Source organism: Coenobita brevimanus, chromosome 97 (assembly GCF_032717465.1).
Source record: "Coenobita brevimanus isolate Jiangsu-jjx chromosome 97, ASM3271746v2, whole genome shotgun sequence".
Taxonomy (NCBI): Eukaryota; Metazoa; Arthropoda; class Malacostraca; order Decapoda; family Coenobitidae; genus Coenobita; species Coenobita brevimanus.
The window spans coordinates 41,057,717-41,079,568 of record NC_137050.1 but is presented as its reverse complement, the minus strand read 5'-3'; the positions used below and the strand labels follow the sequence as shown (position 1 = coordinate 41,079,568).

Here is a 21,852-nt window from a genome sequence, read left to right as displayed (position 1 = left end):
TTAATGCAGAGACTGAGCTCATTATATAGGGGCCGGCAGAGCTTGATACAACTTGTAAGAAGGACGCGCAAATGAAGCCATAGGGGACAAAGAGTTGACACTCCTGCTCTGAACAACAGAAAGAACGGCTTACTCTACTATAAGGGGAGAAGGGGGGAGTGAGGTAGAACACGCACTGTGGAAGCCACGAGGCGAATCGTGATCAAACATGCAGCATACTTTACGTTAGAATTATACAAAGGATGATGAAATCATGGGCTATGTAACAATATATATATATATATATATATATATATATATATATATATATATATATATATATATATATATATTACACTGTATACAGGGGGAGAGAGAGAGAGAGAGAGAGAGAGAGAGAGAGAGAGAGATGCATATATTGTTAAGGTGCCTCTCAGTCTTTTATAACTCACCAAAAGGGGTAAGATAAAGCCCACAAGAAAACTTACTTTACGTTACCTTGTAACATACACACAAAAACAGAACCAAAATTCGTATATCAAAAGGGGGATCCATTTATAGACCCACATTTCAAATATAAAAATGAGTTATTTCTCATACGTAACCAAGTTACAATAAGTGGAAGCTAAGTATTGACGGCTTGAGGGATTAGAACTCGTTGGTAATATAACCACACACCCGTGTGATATGGAGAGGTAAACCAAAAGGAGAAATGGTGCACAGACAGTGTGTTTTGTATACAAAGTGAACGAGTGTACCTGCAGTAATGTGTCTGGAAAAAAAAACTGTGTGAAAACTGTGTCTAGTGATGAAATGTGTCTCTCTCTCAATAGGTCCTCAAGTTTAAATGGCAGGTTACTCCACCTTCTTAGACTTAACAAACTGTCTTAAGTATAATCTCCCGCCTACAAACAATACAGGAGGCATGGGCCGCCATTTACAAACTAACACATCATAATTCCTAGCCAGTTAAGATGTCATAAAGACTTTGTAGTTACTTGTAGAGAAGTATATTTTAGACTTGTGGTCGAGCGGCTTTTATATCTTATAGTAGCTTCCCCACCAAATGTCATGTAGTGACAGGAGAGGTAAAGAATAGTATGGGACTATTTTTATTTGTCTTGGAAATATTAAACTGGTCTCTCACACGGAACGAGTATAAGTCCGGGGTAGCTACCTCCCTGTCTCGCTATCTCTCTCTCTCTCTCTCTGTTCTAAGGCTAATCTCCTTCTCGACCTCTCTCTAGGGTCGCTTGTCTCCTTCTACTCTCTCTTTCCTAAAATCTGGTGTAGCAGGGGTGTGTCACGTGTGTTCCTCGTGGATGGAAAGCTTAAGGAGCCTGTGTGTGAGTATGTGTGTATATGTGTGTGCATGGTTAGCAGATCTTTGTTCACGAGAGGACTGCTGACAGCTAACTGCATCATCTCCTTACTGGCCGCTGTCGTCAGCTTTCCTCAGTGTTAAGAGTGTGTAAGCATGTTTAGCACTGCTCGATTCTCGCAGACACAACGCCTTCTCATCAACTGACTTCCTGCTTCTATCTATCTATTTATCTATCTATCTATTATGTAGTCCTATATCTGCTCGGTCGTGCGAAAATGGCGTACCATCGACATTTAATAGTTATAATATATTAATACATACTACATACACATTATAATGAACTTATAAGCTAATTAAGTGAAATATATAATATTGTAAAGTAACATAATTGTATGAATATTGTATACATATATTATTCATAGTAAATAGTGATTATTCAGTAATACTACATTTAAACAAGTTGTATACATATTTGAATAAGTGCAATGGTTGTTGTATAACACTTTGTTAGACGTGCATGTACAACAGACGTACGCATATAATTGTGCAATGGTAATACTGCTAAGTTATACATTACATATTTGAGTTATCACTTTAGTAATGTCTAATATTTCACCTAACTTGTATGATGATACTGGTAATATAGAATTGTGCTATAATTGTATGACTTATAGTATTGTACTAACATTTTGGTACTACATAATTGTAACATTTTATGAATTGTTACAAAATATTGTGTTAATGCATAATTGTGTTGGCCTTATAATTGTAGTTACATTTCTTAATGCAACTCTTACATAAGTGTCTTGGCCTTATAATTGTAGTTACAGTTACATAAAAGTTACATCTTGTTAATGCAACTGTTTTGTCGTTACATAATTGTTACGTATCGTTTGTAGGTACATAATTGTAGTTAAAGTTACATAAAAGTTACATCTTGTTAATGCAACTGTTACATAATTGGCAAAGTGTAACATAATGCAATCGTTTGTCGTTACATAATTGTTACATATCGTTTGTAGGTACATAATTGTAGTTAGTGTAACATAATGCAATCGTTTGTCGTTACATAATTGTTACATATCGTTTGTAAGTACATTATTGTAGTTAAAGTTATATAAAAGTTACATCTTGTTAATGCAACTGTTAATTGGCAAAGTGTAACATAATGCAATCGTTTGTCGTTACATAATTGTTACATATCGTTTATAGGTACATAATTGTAGTTTGTGTAACATAATGCAATCGTTTGTCGTTACATAATTGTTACATATCGTTTGTAAGTACATAATTGTAGTTAGTGTAACATAATGCAAACGTTTGTCGTTACATAATTGTTACATATCGTTTGTAGTTACATTATTATAGTTAAAGTTACATAAAAGTTACATCTTGTTAATGCAACTGTTACATAAATTGGTACATATTGTTTGTAGTTACATAATTATAATATGGAGTAACATAATTGTAATAACTGCAGTCCTAACATATGCTGCGGTCGATGATAGTGATGATGTGTCATGCCACTTGTTTGTGGAGACACAATTTGCTTTTTTGTTTGTAGTTTATGTGGTATTTTGGCATATATAGTAACATTTACACTTATTTTCATTTGTTTGTTATGTGATCTTACTCTGTTTCTCTTTTTTCTTTCTTACTTTTCTTTCTTTCTTTCTTTTCTTCTTTTTTTTTTTTTTTTGTATGTATTGATTTTCTATAGTTTGTTTCTCTTTGCTTGTGTACGCTTTTTCCATGTTGTTCATGGTTACATAATTGCTGGCTAATTTCCTTGGGATACTTTTTTAAAGTTTAGTTTATATTGCACAGGTATTACTGAAAATGCTATTATATAGTCCCATATTTTGTTATTTTATATAAAAAATATATACACTATATACAGTATTAACTATACACACTGACTTGTTGTTCACCTGTACCTATCGTGGGTAATATGTGTGTCAGCACTGTGTGGAAATCATTGTCTTCACGATTGTGTTGAAGATGTTCACTCTTGCTAACGGCATTTGTGTTGGCCATTTTTTTTTTTTTTTCGTAAGTTAATTTATCTGTTTCCACTAGGAAGCTTTAATTAATAAATGTTTAATAAAGTTCTTTTAATCGCTCACTGAGTAACTGTGATGGTATATTTTGTTTATTACTTTGTAGATATAATATGTATAGTTGTATATATGAAACACGTATTTTATGTAGGTATAAATAGTAACACTCGTTGGTAGCAAATAAATGTTATAATAGATGAATGAATATATACCGTGTAGAATAATTATTGTTGGTGATTATTTAGTGATTGAGTTATGCAGATAACTGAAGTAAGTATGTGTATTTAAGCTGTAACTATACAACACGTTTTATATGTTTGTGCAGAAGCTTATTGTCTATCACTGTGTATTGTATAAATGAAGTAACTATGTAACTCACTAATTTTTACCGTGGTGGAAATGGTGTGAATGGTGTTGCACGTGGTGATAGCGTTGTCCTTCGCGGGTTGATTGGCGCGCTGTCGTCTCAGCACATGGTGACGTCGGCTTCCCACACTGGTAGCTGTGGTGAGTGAATGAGTAGCGATGAGTAACTTGAGTGAAGACGGGTGAGTAAGACGAGTTGTGAATATGGACTTGGTGTTTGCTTGGTCGTCCTGACCTCTTCACACCTGCGTAAGCGGTGGGGGTTGGGTGGATGTAGCAGAGAGAGGAGGGTGAGGTCTGGTGGTTATGAGTTGTGAGTCGTCTCTCACTCTTCGTTTGTTTGTTTGTTTTCTTTCTTTCTTGATGTATTCTTGGTCCTTTTTTTCTTGTGATTTACTCGTTGTAGAATGAAGACTGCCGCTTCTTGTAGGTGCGTGTAATAGATTATACAGACGACGTAGAGTTGTTAATTGTAGTTGATTGTAGATGGTTGTAGTTCGCTGATTCGTCGTAGAAATTGCAGTATTGTATCAATATTTTGTTAAACTACTTGCAAGGCGTCGTGTGATCTCTTGACCTCTGCATCAGCATGATGATCTGGGAGACAGAGGGGGTGGATGGAGAGAAGCGTCAGGAGCTGGTTATGTTGTTGGTTAAGAGAGATATTCTTGTTTTCAATCTTGATATTTTGTAGGAATTTCATGTTGATTCGTAGACGAGGTTCGTATACGTTCGCTGCTACCAAATGTCATAAAGACTTTGTAGTTACTTGTAGAGAAGTATATTTTAGACTTGTGGTCGAGCGGCTTTTATATCTTGTAGTAGCTTCCCCACCAAATGTCATGTAGTGACAGGAGAGGTAAAGAATAGTATGGGACTATTTTTATTTGTCTTGGAAATATTAAACAGGTCTCTCACACGGAACGAGTATAAGTCCCGGGTAGCTACCTCCCTGTCTCGCTATCTCTCTCTCTCTCTCTGTTCTAAGGCTAATCTCAGTCTCGACCTCTCTCTAGGGTCGCTTGTCTCCTACTCTCTCTTTCCTAAACTCTGGTGTAGCAGGGGTGTGTCACGTGTGTTCCTCGTGGATGGAAAGCTTAAGGAGCCTGTGTGTGAGTATGTGTGTATATGTGTGTGCATGGTTAGCAGATCTTTGTTCACGAGAGGACTGCTGACAGCTAACTGCATCATCTCCTTACTGGCCGCTGTCGTCAGCTTTCCTCAGTGTTAAGAGTGTGTAAGCATGTTTAGCACTGCTCGATTCTCGCAGACACAACGCCTTCTCATCAACTGACTTCCTGCTTCTATCTATCTATTTATCTATCTATCTATTATGTAGTCCTATATCTGCTCGGTCGTGCGAAAATGGCGTACCATCGACATTTAATAGTTATAATATATTAATACATACTACATACACATTATAATGAACTTATAAGCTAATTAAGTGAAATATATAATATTGTAAAGTAACATAATTGTATGAATATTGTATACATATATTATTCATAGTAAATAGTGATTATTCAGTAATACTACATTTAAACAAGTTGTATACATATTTGAATAAGTGCAATGGTTGTTGTATAACACTTTGTTAGACGTGCATGTACAACAGACGTACGCATATAATTGTGCAATGGTAATACTGCTAAGTTATACATTACATATTTGAGTTATCACTTTAGTAATGTCTAATATTTCACCTAACTTGTATGATGATACTGGTAATATAGAATTGTGCTATAATTGTATGACTTATAGTATTGTACTAACATTTTGGTACTACATAATTGTAACATTTTATGAATTGTTACAAAATATTGTGTTAATGCATAATTGTGTTGGCCTTATAATTGTAGTTACATTTCTTAATGCAACTCTTACATAAGTGTCTTGGCCTTATAATTGTAGTTACAGTTACATAAAAGTTACATCTTGTTAATGCAACTGTTTTGTCGTTACATAATTGTTACGTATCGTTTGTAGGTACATAATTGTAGTTAAAGTTACATAAAAGTTACATCTTGTTAATGCAACTGTTACATAATTGGCAAAGTGTAACATAATGCAATCGTTTGTCGTTACATAATTGTTACATATCGTTTGTAGGTACATAATTGTAGTTAGTGTAACATAATGCAATCGTTTGTCGTTACATAATTGTTACATATCGTTTGTAAGTACATTATTGTAGTTAAAGTTATATAAAAGTTACATCTTGTTAATGCAACTGTTAATTGGCAAAGTGTAACATAATGCAATCGTTTGTCGTTACATAATTGTTACATATCGTTTATAGGTACATAATTGTAGTTTGTGTAACATAATGCAATCGTTTGTCGTTACATAATTGTTACATATCGTTTGTAAGTACATAATTGTAGTTAGTGTAACATAATGCAAACGTTTGTCGTTACATAATTGTTACATATCGTTTGTAGTTACATTATTATAGTTAAAGTTACATAAAAGTTACATCTTGTTAATGCAACTGTTACATAAATTGGTACATATTGTTTGTAGTTACATAATTATAATATGGAGTAACATAATTGTAATAACTGCAGTCCTAACATATGCTGCGGTCGATGATAGTGATGATGTGTCATGCCACTTGTTTGTGGAGACACAATTTGCTTTTGTTTGTAGTTTATGTGGTATTTTGGCATATATAGTAACATTTACACTTATTTTCATTTGTTTGTTATGTGATCTTACTCTGTTTCTCTTTTTTCTTTCTTACTTTTCTTTCTTTCTTTCTTTTCTTCTTTTTTTTTTTTTTGTATGTATTGATTTTCTATAGTTTGTTTCTCTTTGCTTGTGTACGCTTTTTCCATGTTGTTCATGGTTACATAATTGCTGGCTAATTTCCTTGGGATACTTTTTTAAAGTTTAGTTTATATTGCACAGGTATTACTGAAAATGCTATTATATAGTCCCATATTTTGTTATTTTATATAAAAAATATATACACTATATACAGTATTAACTATACACACTGACTTGTTGTTCACCTGTACCTATCGTGGGTAATATGTGTGTCAGCACTGTGTGGAAATCATTGTCTTCACGATTGTGTTGAAGATGTTCACTCTTGCTAACGGCATTTGTGTTGGCCATTTTTTTTTTTTTCGTAAGTTAATTTATCTGTTTCCACTAGGAAGCTTTAATTAATAAATGTTTAATAAAGTTCTTTTAATCGCTCACTGAGTAACTGTGATGGTATATTTTGTTTATTACTTTGTAGATATAATATGTATAGTTGTATATATGAAACACGTATTTTATGTAGGTATAAATAGTAACACTCGTTGGTAGCAAATAAATGTTATAATAGATGAATGAATATATACCGTGTAGAATAATTATTGTTGGTGATTATTTAGTGATTGAGTTATGCAGATAACTGAAGTAAGTATGTGTATTTAAGCTGTAACTATACAACACGTTTTATATGTTTGTGCAGAAGCTTATTGTCTATCACTGTGTATTGTATAAATGAAGTAACTATGTAACTCACTAATTTTTACCGTGGTGGAAATGGTGTGAATGGTGTTGCACGTGGTGATAGCGTTGTCCTTCGCGGGTTGATTGGCGCGCTGTCGTCTCAGCACATGGTGACGTCGGCTTCCCACACTGGTAGCTGTGGTGAGTGAATGAGTAGCGATGAGTAACTTGAGTGAAGACGGGTGAGTAAGACGAGTTGTGAATATGGACTTGGTGTTTGCTTGGTCGTCCTGACCTCTTCACACCTGCGTAAGCGGTGGGGGTTGGGTGGATGTAGCAGAGAGAGGAGGGTGAGGTCTGGTGGTTATGAGTTGTGAGTCGTCTCTCACTCTTCGTTTGTTTGTTTGTTTTCTTTCTTTCTTGATGTATTCTTGGTCCTTTTTTTCTTGTGATTTACTCGTTGTAGAATGAAGACTGCCGCTTCTTGTAGGTGCGTGTAATAGATTATACAGACGACGTAGAGTTGTTAATTGTAGTTGATTGTAGATGGTTGTAGTTCGCTGATTCGTCGTAGAAATTGCAGTATTGTATCAATATTTTGTTAAACTACTTGCAAGGCGTCGTGTGATCTCTTGACCTCTGCATCAGCATGATGATCTGGGAGACGGAGGGGGCTTGATGGAGAGAAGCGTCAGGAGCTGGTTATGTTGTTGGTTAAGAGAGATATTCTTGTTTTCAATCTTGATATTTTGTAGGAATTTCATGTTGATTCGTAGACGAGGTTCGTATACGTTCGCTGCTACCAAATGTCATAAAGACTTTGTAGTTACTTGTAGAGAAGTATATTTTAGACTTGTGGTCGAGCGGCTTTTATATCTTGTAGTAGCTTCCCCACCAAATGTCATGTAGTGACAGGAGAGGTAAAGAATAGTATGGGACTATTTTTATTTGTCTTGGAAATATTAAACAGGTCTCTCACACGGAACGAGTATAAGTCCCGGGTAGCTACCTCCCTGTCTCGCTATCTCTCTCTCTCTCTCTGTTCTAAGGCTAATCTCAGTCTCGACCTCTCTCTAGGGTCGCTTGTCTCCTTCTACTCTCTCTTTCCTAAACTCTGGTGTAGCAGGGATGTGTCACGTGTGTTCCTCGTGGATGGAAAGCTTAAGGAGCCTGTGTGTGAGTATGTGTGTATATGTGTGTGCATGGTTAGCAGATCTTTGTTCACGAGAGGACTGCTGACAGCTAACTGCATCATCTCCTTACTGGCCGCTGTCGTCAGCTTTCCTCAGTGTTAAGAGTGTGTAAGCATGTTTAGCACTGCTCGATTCTCGCAGACACAACACCTTCTCATCAACTGACTTCCTGCTTCTATCTATCTATTTATCTCTCTATCTATTATGTAGTCCTATAAAGAGTCATCAAGATGGCGGAGCTGGTCAGATATTGGAGAACATTTTCATTTGCTCTTCTCAAGGGGATTGACAAACCCACTTTGGTCAAGGAGATGGTCTCTATTCGTTGTATATGAAAAACATTTAATGTTATTCTGCCCAGAGGCAGAAAAACACCAAAAATAATTTAATGATCTAAGTGCTTCTTTGAGTGAAACAAAGGCCTTCCACAGGGCTTGTGTAAATATTGAAAATAGAGAGGTAATAATTTTCTCCAGCTCAAGTGTAACAAACAGATAAGGAGGCCTTGACTGGTAAACACAGACTCGAGATAAAGATTCAGTGTTCTTGGCCGTTTTGCCTTGTCTCTCACCTTTATTGGTCACCTGTTTCACTCGTTCGTCGTCTCATACTGCACGAGGTAACTACAGCTGTGACACCTACCTTCCTGAGGAAAAGAAATTTACTAAGGGGAAATTTCTGGATATTGTACAAAGATAAATCCTGGACAGGTAATCTGCTAGAACGACAGTAACCCCTTTTACATGTTGAACCTTTGAGAAGTGTTCTTGGAGAAACAGAGATCAGTGGGTCAGTCTAAGATTTTTGCTTTTAAGTCGGGACAAAAGTTTGAGAGGGTGGTGATTAGTGTACACTACCACATCACCTGACCCTGGACCAACATAAACAGAGAAAAATTGCAGAACAAGTATGAGTGGAAGTTCTTTCTCAATAGCTGAATAATATCTCCGGGCCTTATTGAATTTTTTGCTAAAATAGCACACAGGCATCTCAAAACCGTGATCATTATCTTGAAGCAAAACTGCGCCAACCCCAAGGCCACCGGCATCAACAGCTAATTTAAAGGGTTTATCATAATTTGGAGCTTGAAGCACAGGATGACTTGATAGGATGGCTTTGACTTTAGAAAAGGCATCCTCACATTCTGACTTCCACTCAAACTTGACTCCTTTCCTTAATAAATCTATGAGGGGGCCTACAAGATCAGAGAGGTTCAGAACAAAACGTCCATAGTAGCCAACCATACCCAGGAATCGCTGCAACTCACTTATTTTTGGGTTGGGAGGAACTGACTATGGCCTGAGCTTTAACATCAGGTGGGCCCACTAGGCCTAATCCTAGCACATAGCCGAGGTACTGCACTTGAGCCTTTACAAACTCGCACTTAATTAAATTAAACACTATATTAGTAGAGGACAGTCTCTGCAGCAAGGCATCTAGTTGTCTCTTTTAATGCTAGTAAAACTAAATATATACAGTTTACTAATAGACAGATATTACCAGATTCGTACATTACCTTCAGTGCTACTAATATTCCCATCTCCAAAAGTATTGAAATTCTTGGTGTCTCACTTAACAGTGCCCTCAGCTGGACCTCTCATGTCAGATCACTTGCTAAAACCGCCTCAAAGAAACTTGGATTATTGTACAGAGTCCGTAACTTCTTCGCCGATGAGCAGTTAGCTATAATTTATGAGTCATGTGCGCTCTCAGCTTGAATATTGCTCACCCTTGTGGAATGGTTGTGTAGACGTTGCATTAAGACAACTAGACAAAATTCAAAATAAAGCTGTTAGAATCATTAACAACCCTGCCATTACATATAAACTACCTCCCCTGCAAGTAAGAAGGAATGTTGCCTCCCTTGCATTATTTTACAGATATTTTTTTGGCAAATGCTCAGACGAAGTTGCGTCCATGGTGCCACCTCTCCATGCCTTCCCTCATGCTACACGGGCATCTGGTAGCGCTCATGACTGGAATGTCACTCAACCATATTGCAGAACTTCTGCCTATCAGAATTCTTTCATTCCCCGAAGTGCATCTCTCTGGAACTCGCTTCCCCAGAGTTGTTTTCCTCCAAATTTCAATCTACAACTGCTCAAGTCTAACTGTTACAGATATTTTATGAACAGAGGACACCAGTAATCTGGTGTATGGATTATTATTTTTTTTCCCCATTTGTTTTTCCTTCCTCCATTCTGTTATTTAAAAAAAAAAAAAAAAAAAAAGTGTTCCTCCCAGGAGTTACTACAAACAACTACATCATAAGTATACAGTATGTGACACATCCCTTGAGATCCCTTGCAAGCTCATTCTTCAGCCCCTGAAAGGTGGCAGGAGCATATTTCATACCATAGGGCGTGACTTTACATTTACAAGTGTTGCCACCAACCACAAAACAGGAAATTTCTTAAGCCCTTTCTATGAGTGGGACTTACCAATATTCCTTCATCAAACCTAGCTTATGAACTTTGCACAGCCTATAGCATCTACATAGTCATCTACCCTCGGAAGTGGGTGGGTGTCACTCTTGGTAAGGGAGTTGACTTTACGATAATCAGTAAAAAAAGATATGACCCACCTGGTTTTGGGACCACTACGACCAGGGAGCACCACTCGCTTTGATATGGCTCGATCAGCCCCTGCTGTGGCATGTTGGTCATTTCTTCGTGAATTATGTACTGCTAAGGACTAGCACTGTAGGATGACTGCTTTGCAGGGCTGGTGTCTCCAACATCCACGTCCTGTTGTGCCACTTCTGTCCGTCCTGAGGTGTCCCAGAAGATATCAGGGAACTTCCTGAGAAGTCAACCAGTTCGGCACACCTCTCTGCTGTCAAATGGGAGAGATTATCAGTTAATGTACCCCGTGCTTCCCAGTTTTCTCTCCAGCTGGTCGTCTGGCCCAAGATCAAAGGGCAGACCTCGTCCTCCAGTAACTCGATAGCCGACACCACGCATGCAGCACTAGGGGGTTCCATGTCTCGCTTGTCGCACTCCTTCAATATATTCACATGGCACAAACTTCGTTCCTTCCTCGGGTCTGAAGCTGAGATGACATCATTAATTTCACCCGCCCTCTTTTCTACTACATAAAGCCCTGCGAAATTTGCCTAGAGAGGCTGACCATGAATGGGGAGCAAGACAAGAACTTGATCTCCTGGGTGAACCATTCCGTTCCTGACTTTCTTGGAGTGGTCATACCAGTCTTCATCTTCTCCTGAGATGACTCCAAGTGTGCCGTGGCTACTTCCATACTATAAGCCAGGCTTTCTTTAAATTTTGACACATACTCTAGCAAGTTAATTTGGTCAACATCCCTGACCCACTGTTCTTTAAGAGGTTCTCTTACTTCATGGCCAAAAATTAACTGAAACGGAGAGTAGCCCAAGGACTCTCTCAGTGTCTCTCAGGTGCAAAATTAGGAAGGGCAGACACTTGTCCCATTCCTTTTCATCAACACACACCTTTTTAAACATGCTCTTCAAAGTTTGGTGATAACATTCTAATGCACACTGACTCTGAGGATGGTAAACTGAGGAAGTGATCTTGGACATTCCTCACACCTTAAGGCTTTGTCTGAAAAGCCTGGATCTGAAATTGCTGCCTTGATCTGGCTGAACTTCCTTTGGTAGCCTAAACCAAAACGGGTAAAGAAAGTCAGCATCTCCTTTTACAACCAATCTAGTGGAAAAGTTTCTTAAGGGAATGCCTTTGGGATATAAAGTGGCAATGTCTGATAAAGAAATATAAGCCTCTTGGGCCTATTCTTCCAAAACACTCTGCAGCAATATTGACCAAGAGTCTTTTGGCCAAGAAAGACGACCTGTCACTTTTTCAAACATTTGGAAGTACTTAGCGACATCATGCTCATTAAAGGGAGCTACTAGCTTTTTATTCCTGGTGACATCAAAAGTGTCCCTGGCGAACGAACTACTAGGTCATGGTGAACTATCAGCGTGGACTTATTTGTATTCATGATCCTGTTGACTTTGTCCCATTTGAGCTTGTATTTTTAGTTCTCTCATTTTAGCTTGCAATTCTTGTTCTCTCATTTGAGCTTACACTTCTAGTTCTCTCATTTTAGCTTAGGATTCTCTTTCTCTCATTTGAGCTCGCACTTCTACTTCTATCAGATTAATTTCGGCTAGCTCAAGGGGCACTTTGTCACCAGTATCATGAGCAGAAAAATCACCGGGGCCAGGCATCTCCGACACCAAAACTTCAGGGTCAACTCCTTGTGCAGTATCAAGTGGCTCAGTACTAACAATGGGGGACTTACTGTGCTCAGTCATGGTGCCCAGTATTAGATCAAGTAAATCAGTTTTAGTGATTTTGGCAGAGTATTTCAACTGCAGGGCCTGGGCAAGCAATATGAGGCCACCCCTTGTGAGAGCTTTCACTGTAGTTGGGAAAAGCTGAGAATCTAAAAATGTTCTGACCTCATTAGCATCCGTTAGGTACATGAACAATGATTATGGGTTAATGAGGTATGAGTAAGCACTGTGTATCTGGCCAAGGTTACCATTATTATGTCACAGAACCATCCTCGCGAGGTTGCCAAGTTTGTTATGAGTATATATTAACATGCACTCTTAACCTTTTATCAGTCACCAAAAGGGGTAAGGTAAAGCTCACACGTAAACTTACTTTACACTGTAACAGACACGCAAAAACAGAACCAGGATTCGTATATCAAAAGGGGGATTCATTTATTGACTCCCAATACAAATATAAAAATGAGTTATTTCTCTTACCTAACCAAGTTACAATAAGTGGAAAACAAGTAGTCACAGCTTGAGGAATTAGGAGAACTCACTGGTAATATTACCACACACCCGTATGATATGGAGAGGTAAACCAAAAAGAGCAATGGTGCACAAAAAGTGTGTTTTGTAAACAAAGTGAACGAGTGTATCTGCAGTGATGTGTGTGGTAATGAAATGTGTGAAAAATGTGTCTAGTGATGAAATGCGTCTCTCTCACTAGTTTCTCACGTTTAAATAGCAGTTTACTCCGTCTTCTTAGACATAACAAGCCAAGGTACTGTCTTAAGTATAGTCTTCGGCATGTGCTACCAATTACTAACTAACACATAACTCCTAGCCAATTAAGTGTCGTAAAGAAGGCGGAGCTGGCCATCTATTGGGAAACGTTCTCATTTGCTTATCCCATACGGTATGTCACACCCACTTTGGTCAAGGACTAGGTCTCTGTCCATAGTATATAAAAAACATTTAAAGTTATTCTGCCCAGAGGCAGGAAAACACCAAAAATGATTTATTTTAGTGATCTCTAGTGTTTCCTTGAGCGAAACGAAGGCCTTTCTCAGAGATTGTGTAAATAGTGAAAAAAGAGAGGTAATAATTTACTCCAGCTCAGGTGTGACATACAAATAAAGAGTCCTTGACTGGTAAACACAGACTCTCGAGAAAAAGATTTAGTGTTCTTGGTCGTTTTGCCTTGTCTCTCTGCTTTATTGGTCACCTGTTTCACTCGTTCGTCGTCTCATGCTCCATGGGGTAACTACAGTTCTACCGTATCCTGCTTTATTGTTTTTGTTTCTAGCATCATACAAGTGTTTTTCTGCATAAACTCCTCCCAAATAGTTGTTACTACATCACTATGAACAGACAGGTGAGTGAAAATATACGTGAAGATACACTTTACGCGCTCCACAGAAACTTATGAAGTGTTCCAGTAGATACCAGTGATGGAAATATCTCTTTGATTTTATTGCCATTTATTTTTTACTGGTTACAGAGGGGTTTTGCCATTGTGGTAGTTTGGCGGACCAATTAACCATGATCAAGGAAGTGTGATGCTATTAGAATAGACTGGTGTTTACACTTGACACCATCACACACGAACATCTTTCACAGAAACCATTGCTAAGATTAAACGTAAGTAAAATGAGATAAGAATCAGTCAAAATACAGAGATCACCACCAAGACATGCAGTTTAAGCCGTCCAAGTGAACACACAGTACACACAACACCGTCTGTGGCTGCAAGGTAAACTGAACTTGATGGGTGCTGGAATTTCAAGTGCCTTCTCGCTATTTTTCCGGATTAAGAGCGATGCCCGCTAGTTTCTCACTCTGCAGGGCTTCTGCTGCGAATGAGTCGTACGTCTGGCAGCCGACGGCGCATGCGCAATGAATGCAAGGAGTTAGGATTTTCAGGGAGTCAAATTTGAACGCTACACCGGTCCATTCAAAAATTGATGTTCTACCTGTACACACACACACACACACAGATACATAGACAGATATACTGATACATACATAGATAGATAGATATAGAGAGAGAGAACTTCTGATCAGTGAAATTATAACACATCTTTTACTAAAATGTTCAACAGACAGCTCCAAGCGCCATAAACTCTAAGAAACTACTACTTGACATTGAGGCTGTTGCCTGAAGTCTCCCTTCATTATTGCAGCGGTGAGCGTCTTTTAGCTTTCTATGTATGGTGAGACATTCCTCGTACAAGAGAGTTTGTAAGGAACATTCACATATGATCTACACTACACTACACTCACGGCCAGTTCATTCTCTTTCGTACCCAGTTAAAGGCCGGAGATCAGGAGAGAAAATCCTAAATGATATTTTGATTAAATTTTCGTTTCTGGGAAGCGAGCGTCGATTCTTATAGCTTGATGGAGAAGAACCGAGAGTGTACACCAGACTTTAATATTTCGTACTCAGGTGTAGAACTCTTGCTAAACAGTACAGTATACTAACTGAAATTTGTGGTTTAGCTTGATTGTGTTTAGGGCAGTCTATTCCTGGACTAATGCCCTTCATTTGTAATGCATTGCTTATCCTCTCTCTCACACAACCTACCCAAGATCTGTTGAGAGAATGCTAATTCAAGTCTTAAACAAGCACTGTTATATGTTACGAAGAAAGGTGAGGAAAATGAAGCCAAATCCATGAAAAATTCATTTTGATACATCAGGGTCATCTGTGCTTGTCAAATGACCACAAATTACTAATATTCCAGTTCAGACAGCAACGGAGATTTGTGGAAGATCGTTATGAATGCATTCACTCAGCTTATAGCCACAAGTTGCAGTACTAAAATTCTTTTCAAATAAAAGTGTCAGTGGTAATAATATTAATACGGAAGAGAGTCAGTTTATTGCTGCAGGTTGTTGAGCATCCATGCAAGATGGAAACTTCATGCATGTAGAATTGTCATCAGTACAGTCAGTTATTTTACGGACGCAACTTGCTGAGAATCCAGTCAATGTAGAAACTGACATTGGTATAGATTCCTTGGCTCCTCGCCGCTCCACAGACAATGGTCCCGGAACTGACGATGCCGAGGACGTAGCTGCGCGTGTTTTCCAGGTTGCTGACCACCAGGGGGCCGCCAGAGTCACCGCGGCAGGCGAACTTTCTCCTGTCGCCACCAGCACACACCACCTGTACCCAAAACACCATGTCTTAATGCTCGGAATTTAAGGCTTACACAAGCAAACATCATGTACTAATGCTCGGATTGCGGGTTTACATTATCAAACACCATGGAAGATCGGATTTTAAGACTTACATAATCAAACCAAGTAATAATGCTTGGATTTAGAACCATACATAATCAAACACCACGTATTTATGGTCGGACTGCAGGCTTAAATAATCAAACACATTTATAAGGGTTATATAATCAGGCACCACGTATTAATGCTCGAGTTTTAAGGCTTAAATAATCAAACATTATTGTTCGGACTTCAAGGTTTACATAATCAAACACCAGTATTCATGCTTGGAATTTAAGGCTTGCAAAATAAAACTCTACTATCAATGATCAAACACTACGTATTAATGACCGATACCCCGCGTGTTCAAATTGCAAGCATGAAAAACTACATTAACAGGAATATATTTCAAGGATAACAGTAATAATAGTAACAGCTACAACCCCACGCTCCTCGGGACGAGAACCCAGTTGACTGCAGGCTGAAGTGGGCTGTCTCTTGAGTCCTTCAATTTGGGGGACAGCGAGGGAACTGAGGGATGTTTGTATAACTGGCCAGTGAAACCGTTCAGTTATAACGGTGCCACTACATGAAGAGATCCCTTTCAAAGAATCCTCGTTTCAGTAGTTTACTGTCGATAGTAATTCTATGCTTCAAGAACAAAACAAGATTAATATGTATATGAAAACTGAAGGAACTGAACACTTCACGTCAGATATATCCTATTGTAAGTGATATGAAGTGACTGTTGAGGATAACCGTGCACTGGAATGATGTATATTTGACGGAGTAGTTTATAAGTCACTGCTGATTTTTTTTTCCTTTTGATAAAGTCATCATGGAGTATATGCCTATTCCTTATTTCTAACAATTAAAATAAAGCGAATATCCAGTCACATATTTTGAGGTACCTGTATGTGATTTTTAAAATAAATACTAATAACACAATCAAAAGAGTAAGGAACAGCACATGTAAGGCGTTGTGAATTTAATCTTCGTAAAAGTACAAATATGATAAAGATACCCCACACTTCATTTACACCAGAATTTTGACTGAGAATGTAGGATATTTACTGACTAACTAGTTGAGAAGAGTGACATGTCGTTTATATAATTTTTGCCACACCACAAGCTTTTATTCACCACAGAGAAGTCCTCGTTATGAACCTTACTAAAGGAAGAGGTCACTACAGTGGAAAGATCTCCAGCAGGAAAGTGTCTGGTATCCATCTCCCTTAACTCCCTCAGTTCGATAATGCGTATTTTACTGTAACAGATCCCCAGCGATTTTATACACCTTAACCTCTACACTGCCATGCAGTCTTTTTAAAGCATATTGTTCTATCTATCTATCTATAGCCAGACGCCTAAATCCCGTAAGGGGCGGCCACAAACAAATCACCTCCTTGTCCCTTGCCATTACTCCTCCCACAACTCAACTCCCCTCTCTCCACTCCATCCCTCCACCTCGTCTTCAGTCTCCCCCTCCCTCTCCCCCCCCCACCTCATTCACATACGCTATCCTCGTTAGCCTGTCACTCTCCTTCCTCTTCTCATGGCCAAACCACCTCAGTGTATTTCTGCTAACGCTTTCTATTACATCCACATTCACACACAACGCTCCTCCATTTCCTAGTTTGTCAGTCTGTCTCTCCATGAAACTCCGTATGCTCCTCTCAGATACCTCATTTCCACTGTTGTCACTCTTGTGTCTTTGCAACAATGCCCAAGATTCTCTTCCATACGTTAGAGTTGATATCACTATACTGTCAAGCAGCGACTTTGTAACTTCCATGTTAATAATTTTGCTGTCTGCAAATCAGTGATGGTTCTTAACTTCTTATAATGCTCGAACACCTTGAGGTCATAAATCATTTTCTCACACCCCGTATCAGAAGCGTCTATAAGATTGTAAATATTAAGTTTTAGCTTTCACAATAAATAAAAAGATAAATATATAACGAAATAAAGACATACAGACAGAGATGAAATGATTTCATGAAACAAATAGTAACGACTCTGAACTAATGCAGATTTTCAGAGATCGTCGATCATGAACCGTTTGTCGAAGGTAAGACTTCATGAAACGAACAGCAACGACACTGAACTAAAACTGACTTTTTAGAGATGGTCGATCATGAACCGTTTGTTGAAGGTGAGTCCAGAGATGACTTCATTAGTAATGCGTGACCCCCTTTTTAGTTGCTCTTCTCTTCTTTGCTTCCATCAGCAATTATCATTAAATGAGGTCCTTTGACATGACCCCATACACATCATCAGTTACCTCCAAACTGTTTCTGTGTTGTTATGTAGAAACACCGAAGCACCTGCCTAGCACAGGTGGGTGACCACATACGCATGGAGAATAGATAGCAGAAGACACCAGTCAGGTAATGTTATGTAATTTGCATAACTTTGTAAATATATCATTAAAACGTAAGCATGTTTTGGATCCCCTGCTTTGATACTCCAGTGTTCAGGAGTCTCTCTAACACCTCTTCCTTAGCTATGTATTTCTGGATATGGCTAGTTAATATCCTTTTGTACGTTATCCATGCAGAGTCTGGCGATATTACAATGACTTATGCAATACTGAGATGGGCAGTGAGATGTAATAGACAAAATAAGTTGCTTGGGAAATGGTACTAGGGAGTGTCCTTAACCGTTGGGAATACGAACCCAGGTCAAGAATCACTGCTCTAGACTATTAAAATTCAGCTTGAGAAAGATCTGCTGTACTGATGAGGTTAATGAAGTCTCTATAACTCCTTTAGTTCGAAAAAAGAAATACCGCTAAGGTGATTAAAGCCGTCGAAAGGAAATTACGACAAAATATGAGACATTATCTAGTGAAGTAATTTAGGGAATTTCCAGCAGGGAAGGGGTTGGTTCGGGTGAGCAGCGGGTCAGCTAAATAGGACTCTAGGTTTGTATTATCGTCGGAGGAAGCTCCCTGACACCTCTTACTTAACGATTTATTTCCCAAAGTATCCATTTTGTTATAGTGAAGATACTTCAGTTTCGCCCTAACTGGAAGGGTTCAATTTTGACAAATTTGAAATCTTCACGACAGCCACAAGTTCGGTACCGTACGGTGGTATATCGTCTTCTATTTGAACAGCTCATGGCAGATTGAAAATAAAAGAAGAAAGCTTCGAATTAACCCTCGTATTCTAAGTGGCTTTAAAGATTTCCTAACACATTTTTCTTAGCGGCTTATTCTGCACTTTGCACTTCAATATCGTCTTGTATTTTACTGTTGCAAACCATGTTGATATTAAAACTTTATAAAATAACATGCATGGAAAGGCAAAGCCTCAAGCTGCAAAATAAATTGCTTAAGGAAGGTGCAACGAGACCTCCTGTGCCACTTATAATATGGCGCAAAGCCTATCGACAGCACGAGGACCATTATGGGAGTCAGTCAGATTCTACTGCCTTACAGTTTTCCTCAATAACACAAAACACAACAATTGAATTAACATCCAGGTCCCAACTACTTGTATGCCTATCTAATGTCTGTCTGTCTGTCTGTCTATCTGTCTATCTATCTATAATCAAACGCCTCAATCCCTTATGGAATGGTCATAAACAAATCACCTCCATGTCATCCTGTCCTCTGCCATGCGGCTGCCCTGCCTCACACTAACACCCCTCTCGCTCAAGTATCTCTCCACCCCATCCATCCATTTCATCCTTGGTCTCCCCCTTCCCCTACCCCGCCACCTCAGTAGCACTCTTCTAGTCAGTTTCTCATTCTCCATCCTCTCCGCATGACTAAACCAACTTTGAATATTTCTTCTGACGCTTTCAATCACATTTACATCAGCACCACAACTCTCCTCCCTCATTTGTCTGTCTGTCTCTCCTCGTAGCTCCGCATTCTACTGCGACTTATTTCTAATGTTCTCGCTCTTGACTTGCGTCCTGCTGACAGGATCCAAGCTTCGTTTCCATACTTCTGAGTGGGGATTTGTGCTGTAATGCAGCTACTTTTTTTTTTTTTCCACACTCAGTTCCCTATTCCTTGTCACTCCTTCAGTGAACCAGCAACTTTTCTTCCCTATTGTATCCTTTCCTGTAGTTCATCCTCTAGACTTCCATCCTTACTCACCATACTACCTAAATGCTTGAATGTACCCACATTCTCCACTTTCTGGACATCCAACCTCACTATGCATTCTGTACCTCCCCTTCGCTAAAAGACCATGACTTTACTGTTTGCTGCATTCACTTCTGGATTTCTTTTCTAACATAATCTCCACAAATCCTTTATCAGTTAAACCTTGTAATTCCCATTTATCTTCGCTGAACAATACATTATCATCAGCAAGCAACAGTACAGGTAGCTTCCAAACCCTGCCCTTTCTAAGGACACTCCAACATCCACTGCCCCACCTAGTACGTCTTTTATAACGCCATTCATATATATCTATATCTATATCTATCTATCTATCTATCTATCTATATATCTATCTATATATCTATATCTATATATCTATCTATCTATCTATCTATCTATCTATATATATATATATATATATATATATAAACACGACCACGGGGAAACGACACATCACTGTACTGCTGGGTGTGTGAAAACAAGTCCCACTGTAGACTCTTACCATATTAGGATCTGGGTATTGGGAAATGTCACAGTACTGATAGCTGATGGGGAGATCTGCTTCTTGTAGGACATCCGCTGTCTTGTTTGAATCTGGCGAAGACTCTGGCAAAAATCAAGAAGTGAAAGCTTAAGATGTGAAAAAGTACATGGCATTTGAAGATACAATAGATCAGTAGGCTTTGTTTTAACTCAAAGTGCTGAAAAATGAATTCTGGAGCTTTGAGAGTAGGGGAACTAGGTATTTAAAGTTTCATCAGTGTAGAAGGTCCTAATACTGAAGATGTGAGAGTATATGATTTATGCGAGGCTTTGTAGACATAGAATGAGTGTTAAGATGTGAGGATTGAATAAGTGCAGAGGCAAGAGATGAAAAAACAAAGAAATAAAAGATAATTTGGGATGGGAGGAGATTCAGACGTCTATACCCAATAGTACCATATTCCACATTATACTCATAAAGGCGTTTCAAAAGAGATTAACAGATACTGGTAGACAGATAGTAAGACAGGCAGATATCAGAAGAGAGAGAGAGAGAGAGAGAGAGAGAGAGATGTAGGCAGGCAAGTAGGTAACTAGGTAAGTCTCCCTGGTTACCATTTCCATCTACCATCCCACACAGCGTTGATAATTTCCCAAGTCGGGCGAAACCAGCTGCCCGCACCAGGATCCCAACCCCGGCGTTAAAGGACTGGGAGTTTCACAGTCAGGCACGCTAACCATTCTGCCATTGTAGATAGACAGATAGGTAGGTGGAGAGACAGATAGATAGACGGATGGATAGATAGATAGATGACAGATAGATGGATTGATAGATAGATGTCACAGCTGTCTTACTGGTGATTCCCCAGCCAGCCACCCATCCGATCCTGCTGGTGTAGTTGCGGTTTACAATGCCTAGGTCCCGACACAGGTCCATGGGCAGGCAAAGAGGCCTCACGTGGACTGCGAGAGAGGGAGAAAGGAATTGGGTTAGATATTACTCGTATGATCCTCGTCATCCTCGTCCTCGTCATCATTATCACTGTCCAAGTCATCTTCATCATCGTTACTATCATCGTCCCCGTCATCGTCATAACAACTATCTTCGTCCTCGTCCTCGTTGTCATTATCACCGTCCAAGTCATCTTCATCATCATTACTATCATCGTCACCGTCATTATCACCATCATTACAACTATCTTCGTCATGGTCATCTTCATCTTCCTCCTCCTTCTCCTTATCATCGTCATCCCTATCACAGTCACCATCATTGTCTCTGTCATTATCGTCAATCATTGTAATCCTTATCATCATCCTTCCTCCTCCTCCTCCTCCTCCTCGCAATCGCCATCATCGTCATCGTCATTATCATCCGTATCATCGTT

At 38.9% G+C, this 21,852-nt stretch overlaps 1 protein-coding gene across 1 annotated transcript in view; it reads right to left on the bottom strand.

The window, feature by feature from the left end:
- Positions 1 to 15,598: 15,598 nt before the first annotated feature.
- LOC145413669 (chymotrypsin-like elastase family member 1) overlaps positions 15,599 to 21,852 on the bottom strand; it is a 136,531-nt gene continuing 130,277 nt past the window's right edge. The window contains exons 10-12 of the mRNA XM_080283325.1: positions 21,323 to 21,430; positions 20,487 to 20,590; positions 15,599 to 15,808 (exon numbers count right to left, since the gene is read on the bottom strand). Coding sequence (XP_080139451.1) covers positions 15,599 to 15,808; positions 20,487 to 20,590; positions 21,323 to 21,430 — 422 coding nt within the window. The remainder of the gene's footprint in view (positions 15,809 to 20,486; positions 20,591 to 21,322; positions 21,431 to 21,852) is intronic.